This window comes from Oncorhynchus masou, chromosome 1 (assembly GCF_036934945.1).
Source record: "Oncorhynchus masou masou isolate Uvic2021 chromosome 1, UVic_Omas_1.1, whole genome shotgun sequence".
NCBI classification, from domain to species: Eukaryota; Metazoa; Chordata; class Actinopteri; order Salmoniformes; family Salmonidae; genus Oncorhynchus; species Oncorhynchus masou.
The window spans coordinates 30,673,468-30,692,300 of record NC_088212.1 but is presented as its reverse complement, the minus strand read 5'-3'; the positions used below and the strand labels follow the sequence as shown (position 1 = coordinate 30,692,300).

The window sequence follows — 18,833 nt, the reverse complement described above, 5'->3', positions numbered from 1 at the left end:
TCTCCCCCTCTCTCTCCCTACCTCTCTCCCCCTCTCTCTCCCTACCTCTCCCCCCTCTCTCTCCCTACCTCTCCCCCTCTCTCTCCCTACCTCCTCTCCTCTCTCTCCCTACTCTCCCCCTCTCTCCTTCCTCTCTCCCTACTCTCTCTCCCTACCTCTCTCCCTCCTCTCTCCCTACCTCTCTCCCCCTCCTCTCTCCCCTCTCTCTCCCCCTCTCTCCCCCTCTCTCTCCCCTCTCTCCCTACCTCTCCCTCCTCTCTCCCCTCTCTCTCCCTACCTCTCTCCCTCCCTACCTCTCTCCCCTCTCTCTCCCCCTCTCTCCCCCTCTCTCTCCCTACCTCTCTCCCCTCTCTCTCCCTACCTCTCCCCTCTCTCTCCCTCCCTACCTCTCTCCCCTCTCTCTCCCTACCTCTCTCCCTCTCTCTCCCTACCTCTCTCCCCTCTCTCTCCCTACCTCTCTCCCCTCTCTCTCCTTCCTCTCTCCCCTCTCTCTCCCTACCTCTCCCCCTCTCTCCCTACCTCTCTCCCCTCTCTCCCCTACCTCTCCCCTCTCTCTCCCTACCTCTCTCCCTCTCTCTCCCTACCTCTCTCCCCTCTCTCTCCCTACCTCTCTCTCTCTCTCCCTACTCCCCTCTCTCCCCTCTCCCCCTACCTCTCTCCCCCTCTCTCTCCCTACCTCTCTCCCCTCTCTCTCCCTCCTCTCTCCCCTCTCTCTCCCTACCTCTCCCCTCTCTCCCTACCTCTCTCCCCTCTCCCCTACCTCTCTCCCCTCTCTCTCCCTACCTCTCTCCCCCTCTCTCTCCCTACCTCTCCCCTCTCTCTCCCTACCTCTCTCCCCTCTCTCTCTCCCCTACCTCTCTCCCCTCTCTCTCCCTACCCCCCTCTCTCTCCCTACCTCTCTCCCTCTCCCTCTCCCTACCTCTCTCCCCTCTCTCTCCCCCTCTCTCCCTACCTCTCTCTCCCTACTCCCTACCTCTCTCCCCCTCTCTCTCCCTACCTCTCTCCCTCTCTCCCCTACCTCTCTCCCCTCTCTCTCCCTACCTCTCCCCTCTCTCTCCCTACCTCTCTCCCCCTCTCTCCTTCCTCCCCCTCTCTCTCCCTACCTCTCTCCCCTCTCCCTACCCTCTCAGCCCCTCTCTCTCCCTACCTCTCTCCCCTCTCTCTCCCTTGTCTCCCCTCTCTCCCTACCTCTCTCCCCTCTCTCTCCCTACCTCTCTCCCCCTCCCCCTACCTCTCTCCCTCTCTCCCCTACCTCTCTCCCCCTGGAGACTCTCTCTCCCTACCTCTCCCTCCCCCTCTCTCTCCCTAAACTCAAACCCTCTCTCCCTCTCTCCCCCTATCTACCCCTCCCTACCTCCTCTCCCTCTCTCTCCCCTCTCCCTCTCCTCCCTACCTCTCAGGCTCTCCCCCTCTCTCTCCCTACCTCTCTCCCTCTCTCTCCCTACCTCTCTCCCTCTCTGGATACCTTCTCTCCCCAGCTCTCTCCCTACTGGTCTCCCATCTCATTACCTCTCTCCCCCTCTCTCCTCCCTCACTCTCCCTACCTCTCTCATACCCTCTCTCTCCTTCCTCTCTACCTCTCCCCTTCTCCCTGCATCCCTACCTCTCTCCCCTCTCTCTCCCCCTCTCTCCCCTCTCTCTCCCTACCTCTCTCCCCTCTCTCCCCCTCTCCCCTCTCTCCCTAGGGATGGAGATCTCCCACATGATCTCCCCTCTCTAAACCTACCTTCTGATGGGGAAAGTCTCCCTACCTCTCTCCCTGACTCTCTCTCTCCTACCTCTCTCCCCTCTCTCTCCCTACCTCTCTCCCCTGTCTCTCCCTACCTCTCTCCCCCCCTTCTCTAACCTCTCTCCCTCTCTCCCCTACCTCTCTCCCTCTCTCTCCCTACCTCTCTCCCCTCTCTCTCCCTACCTCTCTCCCCTCTCTCTCCCTACCTCTCTCCCCTCTCTCTCCTTCCTCTCTCCCCTCTCTCTCCCTACCTCTCTCCCCTCTCTCTCCCTACCTCTCTCCCCCCTCTCTCTCCCCTCTCTCTCCCTACCTCTCTCCCCTCTCTCTCTTTCTCCCCTCTCTCTCCCTCCTCTCTCCCTCTCTCTCCCTACCTCTCTCCCCTCTCCCTACCTCTCTCCCCTCTCTCTCCCTACCTCTCTCTCCCCTCTCTCCCCCTACCTCTCTCCCTCTCTCTAAAATCTCTCCCTACCTCTCTCCCTCTCCCTACCTCTCTCCCTCTCTCTCCTACCTCTCTCCCCTCTCTCTCCCTACCTCTCTCCTCTCTCCCTCTCTCTCTCCCTACCTCTCTCCCCTCTCTCTCCCTACCTCTCTCCCTCTCTCTCCCTCCCTACCTCTCTCCCCTCTCTCTCCCTACCTCTCTCCCCTCTCTCTCCCTACCTCTCTCCCCTCTCTCTCCCTACCTCTCTCCCCTCTCTCTCCCTACCTCTCTCCCCTCTCTCTCCCTACCTCTCTCCCCTCTCTCTCCCTACCTCTCTCCCCTCTCTCTCCTTCCCTCTCTGGACCTCTCTCCCCTCTCTCCCTACCTCTCTCCCTCTCTCTCCCTACCTCTCTCCCCTCTCTCTCCCTACCTCTCTCCCTACCTCTCTCCCCTCTCTCTCCCTACCTCTCTCCCCTCTCTCTCCTTCCTCTCCTCACCCTCTATCAGCCTTGCGGTTCCCTCTCCTTGTTTATTCCAGTTGAGATGTTTCCTTTGTTGTCAGAATGCATCACTGCAGGTGAATTCAGATCTGGAGACATCCTCACCCCTGGGATGTCTCTAGCGTTCTCTTCTCTCATCCTTCAAACACAAACCCCTCTAGCCTTTTATCTACCCCCGTTTTCTAGCCTCCTCTCCTCTCCTATGTAGCAGGCTCCTGGTGCTGCCTGCCTGGATACTGTTCTGTTCTCAGCCTGTTTCTTCTGACTGGTTCCCATCTCATTAAGAGAAACACTTGAGCATACTCCTTTTCACCTTCCTTCTACACAGCCTCTTAATTAGCTGCATAGGAGCGTGTGTGTGTGTGTGTGTGTGTGTGTGTGTGTGTGTGTGTGTGTGTGTGTGTGTGTGTGTGTGTGTGTGTGTGTGTGTGTGTGTGTGTGTGTGTGTGTGTAGACTAGGGATGGAGATATTTTATTCACATGATTCATCATAAACCGTTTCTGATGGGGAAAGTTGTAAAATGCAGACATCGTGACTGGTTACATTTGATATGTAATGGATGTTAAGCAAGTTTATTTTAACATCATTTGTGCTGCGTTCCAATGCGTCCCTATTGAGCAGTGAATGGGCTATCAACCAGATTACTTTTTCTCCGTATTCCCCAAGGTGTCTACAGCATTGTGACGTAGTTTTACGCATTTATGTTGAAGAATACCCGTAAGCGGCTAAATTGCGCAACTGGTCACCTGATGGCTCCCAGAGTGATTCTCGCGTAAAATACAGAGGTAGCCATTATTCCAATCGGTCCTACTGAAAAACCAATTGTCCCGGTGGATATATTATCGAATAGATATTTGAAAAACACCTTGAGGATTGATTATAAACAACGTTTGCCATGTTTCTGTCGATATTATGGAGCTAATTTGGAATATTTTTCGGCGTTTTCGTGACTGCAATTTCCGGGCGATTTCTCAGCCAAACGTGAAGAACAAACGGAGCTATTTCACCTACAAAAATAATATTTTTGGAAAAAAGGAACATTTGCTATCTAACTGGGAGTCTCGTGAGTGCAAACTCATCAAAGGTAAACAGGAATATTTCCTAGGAATATTTATGTCCGTTGCGATATGCTAATTAGTGTCAGATCATCTGATCATCATCAAAAAATATTCCAAATTAGCTCCATAATATCGACAGAAACATGGCAAACGTTGTTTATAATCAATCCTCAAGGTGCTTTTTCAAATATCTATTCGATAATATATCAACCGGGACTGGTAGCTTCTTAGAAGGAGCGAGAGAAACAAGGCCCGCATTTGTCCTTTACGCACCAAACACTATGAGAGACTTCAGCTGACCACTGACGCAATATTGACGTTCAGGCTCATTTTTCAAAATAAGAGCCTGAAACGATGTATTGTGACACTAGACACATAAGGGAAGCCATAGAAAAAATAATCTGGTTGATAGCCCATTCTCTGCTCAATAGGGACGCATAGGAATGCAGAGCCTTCTAAATAAGAGTCCCTTCCTGTTTGGATTTTTCTTTCGCCTGCAACATCAGTTCTGTTATACTCACAGACAATATTTTTACAGTTTTGGAAACTTTAGAGTGTTTTCTATCCTAATCTGTCAATTATATGCATATTCTAGCATCTTGTCCTGACAAAATATCCCATTTACTATGGGAACGTTATTTTTCCAAAAATGAAAATACTGCCCCCTAGTCACAAAAGGTTAAAATACTAATATGAAAATATTGTACTATATAGGTGTGAAAAGCTCTTACAGACCAACAGCTGTATTGAATCAGGGGTGTGAATACTTATATAAATTTGATATTTGACATATGCAAAAATGATTCACTTTGGCGTTATGGGTTATTGCGTGTAGATAGGTGATATTATTATTATTATTATTATTATTTTTAAATCTATTTTGAATTCAGACTGTAGTACAACAAAATGTGGAATAAGTCAAGGGGTATGAATACTTTCTGAGGGCACTGTATGTACGCATGTTGACAGTGTGACAGAGATGTTGTTCCCACCTCCTCTATAATGGAATCAGCGGTGGTTTCCGTCTCCTCTGGATCGCACACATAATCCCATTAACAGCACTCTGCTGGAGTGGAGTCTTCCTCTGACCAGCCCAGGCCACCCTCAGTCCACACTATCTGGGACAACGCCTCTAACACCTCCTAGCTCCCTCCATCCCTCCCCTAGTCCCCCTCTCTGCTTTGCTATCTCTGAAACACAGGCAAATCACTGTCCTCGTCATCCCAAATGGCAGCCTATTCCCTAGGTTAGTAAACCATTTTTTACCACGGCTACTCATAACTGATGGAGCCATTGACCAGGGCATAACCATGTACTTCCTATCTATTAACCTGTCGGCCGGCAGTATGGTTTGATGGGTATTGCAAAAATACCAGTGACCAATTTGTTTTGGCTGTACTTTCACTTGTCTACTGACTGTTGCTGGGTGTGTGTTTTACAGGAACAGCTGTAGAATGGACCCGGTTGTGTCAGTAAAACAAGTTGTTATTATTGCTGTTGTTGGCCGTCATCAGGGATGTACTACTGTTGGTATGAATGAGACCGTGTCAGTGAAGATGGCTGTCAGTAAACACAGACAGCTTAGCAGTCTAATCATCATAGCAATGGGCAGCCATGGGCCTTCCGGAGGTAGAGCTCTGTGGAAACAGTTTAGTCTGAACAGCGGGTGGCAGGTTGTGCAGTGAGCCATGCCTTAGTTTGCCTATTTGTGTGTGCTCAGGAGGAGGTAGCATGAGTGGCAGACTCTCCCCTACTGCCTCGTGGGCTGTAATCAAACCACTCAGGTTCCCATGGAAACCACCTCCATCCTATCAGCACTGCTGCTAGGCGATGGTGAAGATGATTATGGTGGTTGTTGCAGTTGGGGTTGTAGTTAGCAGTGTCCTGGGGTCCTGAGAGGTTGAGGCATACTCCCTGTCACAGCGGAAAAGCAACGTTTAACCACTCATTAAACACAGCAGAGCAGCGTGGGTTGTTACTGGCAAGGAAATGAACCACACACACTAGGGGCCCAGTTTCACAGAGTGCACACAGACCCAGCGACCAGGAACAGAAGTGTTACTGCAGCATGACATTAAAGGGTCATTACAGACGATGCATGAACTCTATCATGTGGTATTAAAAAAAGCCATTTCTCTAATGTGTTGTACTATATTAACATCCACCTCTCACTGGATAGGCCTGACACTGGAGTAGCAGCCAGCCAGGCATTTTGAAACCCCGTACTTGTCTGAGTTCTAAAAATGGAATTGTGTTGTTTAGCCAAGCCGTTCTGATTAAGATGTCATCTCTGCCCTCTTGAGCTCCCACACCCCCGCCCCTTCCTCAGGGGGCTGCACCAGTTTACCTTTCATTAGGGGACCCTCTGTGCAAAACGTGTTTGCTGATAAGAGCCAGCAGTTTATCAACAGTTTATAAAGGCTGACGTTTGGATTAATCAAATCAGCACACATCCGGAGAAGGGTCGGACTCTGTAAACACAATCAGATCTGACTCCACAGATGGAATGAAAGAGGTGGGAGGGAGGGAGGGAGGGAGGGAGGGAGGGAGGGAGGGAGGGGGAGGGAGGGATAAGTAAAGAAATGGAATGGAATTAGCAAAGTCACCTTTGCAGAAATCAAATGTATGAGATGTTTGCTTCCTGGACTGCTGGGTAATTTCAGTCAGTCTACATGAGCAGTGTTGAGGGACGGCTGTAGTCACAACTGGCTGTTGAATGGGTCCTACGTCTGTCTATCTGCCCATCCGTCTGTCCCAAAGCCTAGCAGAGCACCTCTACAGTGACAGGCAAGACTGGCTCCTCACTATCTCCCATCAATTCTCTATCTGGGGAGAAAATGCAGCATTGCAGTCTCACTTTAGAGGGACACTGATCACAAGCACAACTCATCTCAACTGTGGAGAGAGGTTGCGCTCTCTCTCTTTCTCTCTCTGTCTCTCTCTCTCTCCCCCTCCGTCCTCGCCTCACTCATTTTCCAAGACACATAGAGAGCAGAGGATTCCGCTCGGTTTCTCTGCTCACAGAGTGGAAGTTGGAGTTGAAGAGATGGAGCTGAGCGGAGCTTCAAACAGCACATGTAATTGAGCAGACCTAGATAGGCTATCCGGGAACATGAAACAGCAACAGTTGTGACGGGAGGTAATTGCCTCCTTGGGCCGGTATAATGTCTTGTCGAGGCTTTAAACTCCAGCAAACTGCTGGAAGTCCTTATGTCTGCAGGTAATAGGTTCCAGGCATCAGCAGTCATGTGAAATGCAAGAAAGATAGCACTGCTGTGTGCGTGTGTGTGTTTGGGAAAGAGAAAATATGGAAGATATAAACTGTGTATGTGTGTTCCAGCGTCTGTGTGCTAGTGGGAGTGTGTTCCAGCGTCTGTGTGCTAGTGGGAGTGTGTTCCAGCGTCTGTGTGCTAGTGGGAGTGTGTTCCAGCGTCTGTGTGCTAGTGGGAGTGTGTTCCAGCGTCTGTGTGCTAGTGGGAGTGTGTTCCAGCGTCTGTGTGCTAGTGGGAGTGTGTTCCAGCGTCTGTGTGCTAGTGGGAGTGTGTTCCAGCGTCTGTGTGCTAGTGGGAGTGTGTTCCGGCGTCTGTGTGCTAGTGGGAGTGTGTTCCGGCGTCTGTGTGCTAGTGGGAGTGTGTTCCGGCGTCTGTGTGCTAGTAGGAGTGTGTTCCGGCGTCTGTGTGCTAGTGGGAGTGTGTTCCGGCGTCTGTGTGCTAGTGGGAGTGTGTTCCGGCGTCTGTGTGCTAGTGGGAGTGTGTTCCAGCATCTGTGTGCTAGTGGGAGTGTGTTCCAGCATCTGTGTGCTAGTGGTAGTGTGTTCCGGCGTCTGTGTGCTAGTGGGAGTGTGTTCCAGCGTCTGTGTGCTAGTGGGAGTGTGTTCCGGCGTCTGTGTGCTTGTAGGAGTGTGTTCCGGCGTCTGTGTGCTAGTGGGAGTGTGTTCCGGCGTCTGTGTGCTAGTGGGAGTGTGTTCCAGCGTCTGTGTGCTAGTGGGACTGTGTTCCAGCATCTGTGTGCTAGTGGGACTGTGTTCCAGCGTCTGTGTGCTAGTGGGACTGTGTTCCAGCGTCTGTGTGCTAGTGGGAGTGTGTTCCGGCGTCTGTGTGCTAGTGGGACTGTGTTCCAGCATCTGTGTGCTAGTGGGACTGTGTTCCAGCGTCTGTGTGCTAGTGGGACTGTGTTCCAGCGTCTGTGTGCTAGTGGGACTGTGTTCCAGCGTCTGTGTGCTAGTGGGACTGTGTTCCAGCGTCTGTGTGCTAGTGGGAGTGTGTTCCGGCGTCTATGTGCTAGTGGGAGTGAGAGAAAGTCTTTTACGGTATAGATTATTTTTCTTAGGTTCTGCATTATTTTTTATTAATTCATGCAATGTTGTTTTCATTACATGTTTTGGAGCAGAGGTGCAGTTCAACTCTCTCTCTCTCTCTCTCTCTCTCTCTCTCTCTCTCTCTCTCTCTCTCTCTCTCTCTCTCTCTCTCTCTCTCTCTCTCTCTCTCTCTCTGCCTCTCTGTGGGAGCAGGAATTACCCCCACATTTCTTCTGTAAATTACTTCTTTGTGGAATTCTGTATCTTGATTTAAAAGCGCAGTGTTTTTCTGTAATACACTAAAGTGGATGAACTTGTACCATGGCATTTATACATGAGTGACTGTTTTTTCAGATGTGTTGACATAAACATACAATAGTAACCTGGGCACTGTTGAGTCACATGCCTTTTGATGATAAACAGCACAGAATGAAGGCTCAGAAAACAACACAGAATGAAGGCTCAGAAAACAACACAGAATGAAGGCTCAGAAAACAACACAGAATGAAGGCTCAGAAAACAACACAGAAGGAAAAACAACACAGGAAGGCTCAGAAAACAACACAGAAGGAAGGCTCAGAAAACAACACAGAAGGAAGGCTCAGAAAACAACACAGAATGAAGGCTCAGAAAACAACACAGAAGGAAGGCTCAGAAAACAACACAGAATGAAGGCTCAGAAAACAACACAGAATGAAGGCTCAGAAAACAACACAGAAGGAAGGCTCAGAAAACAACACAGAATGAAGGCTCAGAAAACAACACAGAAGGAAGGCTCAGAAAACAACACAGAAGGAAGGCTCAGAAAACAACACAGAATGAAGGCTCAGAAAACAACACAGAATGAAGGCTCAGAAAACAACACAGAATGAAGGCTCAGAAAACAACACAGAATGAAGGCTCAGAAAACAACACAGAATGAAGGCTCAGAAAACAACACAGAACTCCAAGCATCTCTGTCAGTGTAACACCAAGCATCCCTGTCAGTGTAACTCCAAGCATCCCTGTCAGTGTAACCCCATGCATCCCTGTCAGTGTAACACCAAGCATCCCTGTCAGTGTAACTCCAAGCATCCCTGTCAGTGTAACTCCAAGCATCCCTGTCAGTTTAACTCCAAGCATCCCTGTCAGTGTAACCCCAAGCATCCCTGTCAGTGTAACTCCAAGCATCCCTGTCAGTTTAACTCCAAGCATCCCTGTCAGTGTAACCCCAAGCATCCCTGTCAGTGTAACTCCAAGCATCCCTGTCAGTGTAACTCCAAGCATCCCTGTCAGTGTAAACCCAAGCATCCCTGTCAGTGTAACTCCAAGCATCCCTGTCAGTGTAACTCCAAGCATCCCTGTCAGTGTAACTCCAAGCATCCCTGTCAGTGTAACTCCAAGCATCCCTGTCAGTGTAACTCCAAGCATCCCTGTCAGTGTAACTCCAAGCATCCCTGTCAGTGTAAACTCCATCCCTGTCAGTGTAAACATCCCTGTCAGTGTAAACTCCAAGCATCCCTGTCAGTGTAACTCCAAGCATCCCTGTCAGTATAAACCCAAGCATCCCTGTCAGTGTAAACCCAAGCATCCCTGTCAGTGTAAACCCAAGCATCCCTGTCAGTGTAAACCCAAGCATCCCTGTCAGTGTAAACCCAAGCATCCCTGTCAGTGTAACTCCAAGCATCCCTGTCAGTGTAAACCCAAGCATCCCTGTCAGTGTAACTCCAAGCATCCCTGTCAGTGTAAACCCAAGCATGTCACAGAGGGTCCTACGCAGGCAGAAAAATCAAGCAGAGTTGTAGCCTTAATTGGCAAGGTTTTTGTCCTCTTCCCTGACCCCAGTCCAACCCACTCCAGTCCCCTCCCGTTCTGTAAGACACAGAGACACAAAGAGAGAGCGAGAGAGAGAGCGAGAGAGAGAGGGAGACCTCAGGAAGGAGATGTGTTATTATCTGGCCCTCTCCTCTGCGATTAATGGAACATCTGTCCACACAAAAACAGCCGCCCCCAATTCCCAGCAGTTTACCCTCTATATAAACAGCTAATAAGCCTACAGTGAGTGCGTCACTTAGGGGGTCAGGCCTGCAGACCACTCCACTTTACTGCACACCCTACACTTTATATTACACTTCATATTGATGCAGGTGGATGGGGGTGAGAGGAGAAATATCCCGTTGAGGCGATAGATAAGAATATGCTACAATTTATTCCCTGCATCAGCCCCCCTGATAGAGAAGTGTTGCCAGTGGTGAATAGATGAGGAGAATCAGTCAGTCAGTCAGTGGGTCTGTTTCCCTCCCACAGCTGAAGAGTGAAGCTAAGCCCCTCTCCTCTTCCCCTGATTAACTGGCTCTTTGTTCCATTGTTGGTGGCGTGCTCCATGAAGCAGATTGCAGTGGGCAAACTGTCAGCTTTAAAACAAGCCTTCCGCTGTGCTAATCTGCATCAGGGTTTCACCCCCCCCAGATCACAAGAAAGGAAGCAAAGCATTTTTGGTTTGTTGTTTGGTACCTAAAGCAATATTGCTTCAAATATAATTTTTGTTATATACTTTGGGGAATGGGATGTTGAGGGAAGTTGATGGATGTTGAGGGGTGTTGAGGGACAGAGAGGGGTGCTGAGGGATGGAGAGGGATGTTGAGGGACGGAGAGTTATGGTGAGGAACAGAAAAGGGGTGTTGACGGATGGAGAGGGGTGTTGAGGGACGGAGAGGGGTGTTGAGGGACGGAGAGGGGTGTTGAGGGACAGATAAGGGGTGTTGATGGATGAAGAGGGGTGTTGAGGGATGTTGAGGGACGGAGAGGGGTGTTGAGGGACGGAGAGGGATGTTGAGGGACGGAGAGGGGTGTTGAGGGACGGAGAGGGGTGTTGAGGGACGGAGAGGGGTGTTGAGAGACAGAAAAGGGGTGTTGAGGGATGGAGAGGGGTGTTGAATGGTGTTGAGCGACGTAGAGGGATGTTGAGGGACAGAAAAGGGGTGTTGAGGGACGGAGAGGGATGTTGAGGGACAGAAAAGGGTTGAGGGACAGAAAAGGGGTGTTGAGGGACGGAGAGGGGTGTTGAGGGACAGAAAAGGGGTGTTGAGGGACGGAGTGGGATGTTGAGGGATAGAAAAAGGGTGTTGAGGGGTGTTGAGGGACAGAGAGGGGTGTTGAGGGACAGAGAGGGGTGTTGAGGGATGGAGAGGGGTGTTGAGGGATGAAGAGGGGTGTTGTCAAATGAAGATAGGTGTGTTGAGGGATGGAGAGGGGTGTTGAAAGATGGAGAGGGGTGTTTGAGATGCAAAAGCAACCAACTCAGTTAAATGTGGGTCAATTTCACAATTTCATAGTGTTTTTACTATGTATGTTACTACTATTACTTGCCTGACGTTTGTGTGCCTGTGTTCTCTCTGTGCCTCCAGGCAGCTTCTATGGCCCTGAGCAGCCTGGGTCATGTGTACACAGCCATCGGGGACTACCCTAATGCCCTGGCCAGCCACAAGCAGTGTGTCCTACTGGCCAAGCAGTCCAAGGACCAGCTGTCGGAGGCACGAGAGCTGGGCAACATGGGCGCCGTCTACATCGCCATGGGTGACTTTGAAAACGCTGTCCAATGTCACGAGCAGCACCTGGGCATCGCCAAGGCCCTGACCAGCAAGAGGGAGGAGGCCCGTGCCTACAGCAACCTGGGCAGTGCCTATCACTACCACCGAAACTTTGACAAGGCCATGTCCTACCACACCCATGTGCTGGAGCTGGCCCAGGAGCTGGAGGAGCAGCCTATAGAGATGAGGGCGTATGCTGGACTGGGGCATGCTGCACGCTGCATGCAGGACCTGGAGAGAGCCAAGCAGTACCACCAACAGCAGCTGGCCATCGCTGAGGGCCTGAAGGACAGAGCTGCAGAGGGAAGAGCCTCCTCCAACCTGGGTACGTAACAACACAGAGGGGTAGTCTGTGGTGGGTGGGTCGGGAGACTGGGCTGGGGATAGCATCATATCTATCTATAACATCTTCATTTTTCGGTTTATTTTCAAACATGGCTCACAAAGAATATTTCTAGTTTAGTACCGTGTTATTATGCTTCCCCTTTGATTGGCCTCTCGGCCTGTCCCTGGCATTTGAGGTCAATGTACAGCGCAGTCCCTCATGTTGTGGGCTTCCCTTTTCTGATGAGCGTGTGAGTTCCTCTTTTTGGCCCCGTCCACCCGACAGGATGAGGAACCACCTGGTTTTTAGAAAGTTAGTCTGGTAGATGGTAGAAGGAAGGCAGTCCCAGACAGGTGGAGGGAGGTTGGCTTTGTGTTTGCTCCAGCCCGGCAGTGTGGAGTTTTACCCAGGTCACTGACCTGCAGAACAGCCGGGATGCTTCCTCACAAGGAGCTTGGCAGGATGTGATTGGAACAGGCTAGAATAGCAGTGTAGAGATCATGGTTTGCCAGTGAGAGAGACAATGCGTAGAGGTGGAGGCAGCATCAGTATTCTCTCTGTATTTTAGCACCGGCTGTGCCAAATAGCAGACTTTGATGATGGGGTGATATCCGCATTCCTCTCATGTTGTTATTCTCTGCTCCTGCTTTTTCCTCTGCTTGTTGTGGGTTCCAGGTTCTACTACAGTATATCACTAGTAAGTCTGTTTACCTGTCTCTGCTTGTTGTGCATTCCAGGTACTACAGTATATCACTAGTACCTGTTTACCTGTCTCTGCTTGTGGTGGGTTCCAGGTACTACTACAGTATATCACTAGTACCTGTTTACCTGTCTCTGCTTGTTGTTGGTTCCAGGTACTACTATATCACTAGTACCTGTTTACCTGTCTCTGCTTGTTGTGGGTTCCAGGTACTACTACACTATATCACTAGTACCTGTTTACCTGTCTCTGCTTGTTGTGGGTTCCAGGTACTACTATACCACTAGTATCTGTTTACCTGTGTCTGCTTGTTGTGGGTTCCAGGTACTACTATATCACTAGTACCTGTTTACCTGTCTCTGCTTGTTGTGGGTTCCAGGTACTACTACACTATATCACTAGTACCTGTTTACCTGTCTCTGCGTGTTGTGGGTTCCAGGTACTACTATATCACTAGTATCTGTTTACCTGTGTCTGCTTGTTGTGGGTTCCAGGTTCTACTATATCACTAGTACCTGTTTACCTGTCTCTGCTTGTTGTGGGTTCCAGGTACTACTACACTATATCACTAGTACCTGTTTACCTGTCTCTGCGTGTTGTGGGTTCCAGGTACTACTATATCACTAGTACCTGTTTCCCTGTCTCTGCTTGTTGTGGGTTCCAGGTCCTACAATATCACTAGTACCTGATTACCTGTCTCTGCTTGTTGTGGGTTCCAGGTACTACAGTATATCACTAGTACCTGTTTACCTGTCTCTGCTTGTTGTGGGTTCCAGGTACTACTATATCACTAGTACCTGTTTACCTGTCTCTGCTTGTTGTGGGTTCCAGGTACTACTACACTATATCACTAGTACCTGTTTACCTGTCTCTGCGTGTTGTGGGTTCCAGGTACTACTATATCACTAGTACCTGTTTACTTGTGTCTGCTTGTTGTGGGTTCCAGGTACTACTATATCACTAGTACCTGTTTACCTGTCTCTGCTTGTTGTGGGTTCCAGGTCCTACAATATCACTAGTACCTGTTTACCTGTCTCTGCGTGTTGTGGGTTCCAGATACTACTATATCACTAGTATCTGTTTACCTGTGTCTGCTTGTTGTGGGTTCCAGGTACTACTATATCACTAGTACCTGTTGACCTGTCTCTGCTTGTTGTTGGTTCCAGGTACTACTGTATCACTAGTACCTGTTTACCTGTCTCTGCTTGTTGTGGGTTCCAGGTACTACTACACTATGTCACTAGTACCTGTTTACCTGTCTCTGCTTGTTGTGGGTTCCAGGTACTACTATATCACTAGTACCTGTTTCCCTGTCTCTGCTTGTTGTGGGTTCCAGGTCCTACAATATCACTAGTACCTGATTACCTGTCTCTGCTTGTTGTGGGTTCCAGGTACTACTATATCACTAGTACCTGTTTACCTGTCTCTGCTTGTTGTGGGTTCCAGGTACTACTACACTATATCACTAGTACCTGTTTACCTGTCTCTGCTTGTTGTGGGTTCCAGGTACTACTACAGTATATCACTAGTACCTGTTTACCTGTCTCTGCTTGTTGTGGGTTCCAGGTACTACTATATCACTAGTACCTGTTTACCTGTCTCTGCTTGTTGTGGGTTCCAGGTACTACTATACCACTATATCATTAGTACCTGTTTACCTGTCTCTGCGTGTTGTGGGTTCCAGGTACTACTATATCACTAGTACCTGTTTACTTGTGTCTGCTTGTTGTGGGTTCCAGGTACTACTATATCACTAGTACCTGTTTACCTGTCTCTGCTTGTTGTGGGTTCCAGGTCCTACAATATCACTAGTACCTGTTTACCTGTCTCTGCGTGTTGTGGGTTCCAGATACTACTATATCACTAGTATCTGTTTACCTGTGTCTGCTTGTTGTGGGTTCCAGGTACTACTATATCACTAGTACCTGTTTACCTGTCTCTGCTTGTTGTGGGTTCCAGGTACTACTATATCACTAGTACCTGTTTACCTGTCTCTGCTTGTTGTGGGTTCCAGGTACTACTACACTATATCACTAGTACCTGTTTACCTGTCTCTGCTTGTTGTGGGTTCCAGGTACTACTATATCACTAGTACCTGTTTACCTGTCTCTGCTTGTTGTGGGTTCCAGGTACTACTACAGTATATCACTAGTACCTGTTTACCTGCCTCTGCTTGTTGTGGGTTCCAGGTACCACTACAGTGTATCACTAGTACCTGTTTACCTGTCTCTGCTTGTTGTGGGTTCCAGGTCCTACAATATCACTAGTACCTGTTTACCTGTCTCTGCGTGTTGTGGGTTCCAGATACTACTATATCACTAGTATCTGTTTACCTGTGTCTGCTTGTTGTGGGTTCCAGGTACTACTATATCACTAGTACCTGTTTACCTGTCTCTGTAGGTACTACTGTACCTTTTACCTGTCTCTGCTTGTTGTGGGTTCCAGGTACTACTATATCACTAGTACCTGTTTACCTGTCTCTGCTTGTTGTGGGTTCCAGGTACTACTACACTATATCACTAGTATGTCTGTTTACCTGTGTATCACTGTTTACTGGCTTGTTGTTCCAGGTACTACTATATCACTAGTACCTGTTTACCTGTCTCTGCTTGTTGTGGGTTCCAGGTACTACTATATCACTAGTATCTGTTTACTTGTCTCTGCTTGTTGTGGGTTCCAGGTACTACTATATCACTAGTACCTGTTTACCTGTCTCTGCTTGTTGTGGGTTCCAGGTCCTACAATATTACTAGTACCTGTTTACCTGTCTCTGCTTGTTGTGGGTTCCAGGTACTACTATATCACTAGTACCTGTTTACCTGTCTCTGCTTGTTGTGGGTTCCAGGTACTACTATATCACTAGTACCTGTTTACCTGTCTCTGCTTGTTGTGGGTTCCAGGTACTACTATATCACTAGTACCTGTTTACCTGTCTCTGCTTGTTGTGGGTTCCAGGTACTACTATATCACTAGTACTGTTTACCTGTCTCTGCTTGTTGTGGGTTCCACACTAGTACCTGTTTACCTGTCTCTGCTTGTTGTGGGTTCCAGGTACTACTATATCACTAGTTTACCTGTTTACCTCTGTATGCTTGTTGTGGGTTCCAGGTACTACTACACTATATCACTAGTACCTGTTTACCTGTCTCTGCTTGTTGTGGGTTCCAGGTACTACTATATCACTAGTACCTGTTTACCTGTCTCTGCTTGTTGTGGGTTCCAGGTACTACTATATCACTAGTACCTGTTTACCTGTCTCTGCTTGTTGTGGGTTCCAGGTACTACTACACTATATCACTAGTACCTGTTTACTGTCTCTGCTTGTTGTGGGTTCCAGGTACTCTGCTTGTTGTGGGTTCCAGGTACTACTATATCACTAGTACCTGTTTACCTGTCTCTGCTTGTTGTGGGTTCCAGGTACTACTACAATATCACTAGTACCTGTTTACCTGTCTCTGCTTGTTGTGGGTTCCAGGTACTACTATATCACTAGTACCTGTTTACCTGTCTCTGCTTGTTGTGGGTTCCAGGTACTACTATACCACTATATCATTAGTACCTGTTTACCTGTCTCTGCGTGTTGTGGGTTCCAGGTACTACTATATCACTAGTACCTGTTTACTTGTGTCTGCTTGTTGTGGGTTCCAGGTACTACTATATCACTAGTACCTGTTTACCTGTCTCTGCTTGTTGTGGGTTCCAGGTCCTACAATATCACTAGTACCTGTTTACCTGTCTCTGCGTTGTGTGGGTTCCAGGTACTACTATATCACTAGTATCTGTTTACCTGTGTCTGCTTGTTGTGGGTTCCAGGTACTACTATATCACTAGTACCTGTTTACCTGTCTCTGCTTGTTGTTGGTTCCAGGTACTACTATATCACTAGTACCTGTTTACCTGTCTCTGCTTGTTGTGGGTTCCAGGTACTAGTACTACACTATATCACTAGTACCTGTTTACCTGTCTCTGCTTGTTGTGGGTTCCAGGTACTACTATATCACTAGTACCTGTTTACCTGTCTCTGCTTGTTGTGGGTTCCAGGTACTACTACACCTGTATCACTAGTACCTGTTTACCTGTTTACCTCTGCTTGTTGTGGGTTCCAGGTACCACTACTATGTATCACTAGTACCTGTTTACCTGTCTCTGCTTGTTGTGGGGTTCCAGGTACTACTACTATATCACTAGTATCTGTTTACCTGTCTCTGCTTGTTGTGGGTTCCAGGTACTACTATATCACTAGTACCTGTTTACCTGTCTCTGCTTGTTGTGGGTTCCAGGTCCTACAATATTACTAGTACCTGTTTACCTGTCTCTGCTTGTTGTGGGTTCCAGGTACTACTATATCACTAGTACCTGTTTACCTGTCTCTGCTTGTTGTGGGTTCCAGGTACTACTATATCACTAGTACCTGTTTACCTGTCTCTGCTTGTTGTGGGTTCCAGGTACTACTATATCACTAGTACCTGTTTACCTGTCTCTGCTTGTTGTGGGTTCCAGGTACTACTATATCACTAGTACCTGTTTACCTGTCTCTGCTTGTTGTGGGTTCCAGGTACTACTATATCACTAGTACCTGTTTACCTGTCTCTGCTTGTTGTGGGTTCCAGGTACTACTATATCACTAGTACCTGTTTACCTGTCTCTGCTTGTTGTGGGTTCCAGGTACTACTATATCACTAGTACCTGTTTACCTGTCTCTGCTTGTTGTGGGTTCCAGGTACTACTATATCACTAGTATCTGTTTACTTGTCTCTGCTTGTTGTGGGTTCCAGGTACTACTATATCACTAGTACCTGTTTACCTGTCTCTGCTTGTTGTGGGTTCCAGGTCACTAGTACCTGTTTACCTGTCTACAATATACCTGTTTACCTGTCTCTGCTTGTTGTGGGTTCCAGGTACTACTATACTAGTACCTGTTTACCTGTCTCTGCTTGTTGTGGGTTCCAGGTACTACTATACCTGTTTACCTGTCACTAGTACCTGTTTACCTGTCTCTGCTTGTTGTGGGTTCCAGGTACTACTATATCACTAGTACCTGTTTACCTGTGTCTGCTTGTTGTGGGTTCCAGGTACTACTATATCACTAGTACCTGTTTACCTGTCTCTGCTTGTTGTGGGTTCCAGGTACTACTATATCACTAGTATCTGTTTACCTGTCTCTGCTTGTTGTGGGTTCCAGGTACTACTATATCACTAGTACCTGTTTACCTGTCTCTGCTTGTTGTGGGTTCCAGGTACTACTATATCACTAGTACCTGTTTACCTGTCTCTGCTTGTTGTGGGTTCCAGGTACTACTATATCACTAGTACCTGTTTACCTGTCTCTGCTTGTTGTGGGTTCCAGGTACTACTATACCACTAGTACCTGTTTACCTGTCTCTGCTTGTTGTGGGTTCCAGGTACTACTATATATCACTAGTACCTGTTTACCTGTCTCTGCTTGTTGTGGGTTCCAGTTTACCTGTGTCTGCTTGTTGTGGGTTCCAGGTACTACTATATCACTAGTACCTGTTTACCTGTCTCTGCTTGTTGTGGGTTCCAGGTACTACTACACTATATCACTAGTACCTGTTTACCTGTCTCTGCTTGTTGTGGGTTCCAGGTACTACTATATCACTAGTATCTGTTTACCTGTCTTTGTTGTGGGTTCCAGGTACCTACACTATATCACTAGTACCTGTTTACCTGTCTCTGCTTGTTGTTGGGTTCCAGGTACTACTATATCACTAGTACCTGTTTACCTGTCTCTGCTTGTTGTGGGTTCCAGGTACTACTATATCACTAGTACCTGTTTACCTGTCTCTGCTTGTTGTGGGTTCCAGGTACTACTATATCACTAGTACCTGTTTACCTGTCTCTGCTTGTTGTGGGTTCCAGGTACTAGTACCTGTATGTCTCTGCTTGTTGTGGGTTCCAGGTACTACTCACTAGTACCTGTTTACCTGTCTCTGCTTGTTGTGGGTTCCAGGTACTACTATATCACTAGTACCTGTTTACCTGTCTCTGCTTGTTGTGGGTTCCAGGTACTACTACACTATAGTACCTGTTTACCTGTCTCTGCTTGTTGTGGGTTCCAGGTACACTATGTTTACCTGTCTCTGCTTGTTGTGGGTTCCATCACTAGTACCTGTTTACCTGTCTCTGCTTGTTGTGGGTTCCAGGTACTACTATATCACTAGTACCTGTTTACCTGTCTCTGCTTGTTGTGGGTTCCAGGTACTACTATACCACTA

The 18,833-nt window shown here is 48.2% G+C and overlaps 1 protein-coding gene across 2 annotated transcripts in view; it reads left to right on the top strand.

Moving 5' to 3' along the window:
- The window catches only part of LOC135541777 (tetratricopeptide repeat protein 28-like), a 218,692-nt gene that overhangs the window by 143,971 nt on the left and 55,888 nt on the right, over positions 1–18,833 (top strand). For both annotated transcript variants that reach the window (XM_064968154.1, XM_064968144.1), the window contains exon 5: positions 11,390–11,897. In XM_064968154.1, the coding sequence (XP_064824226.1) occupies positions 11,390–11,897 (508 nt within the window). The remainder of the gene's footprint in view (positions 1–11,389; positions 11,898–18,833) is intronic.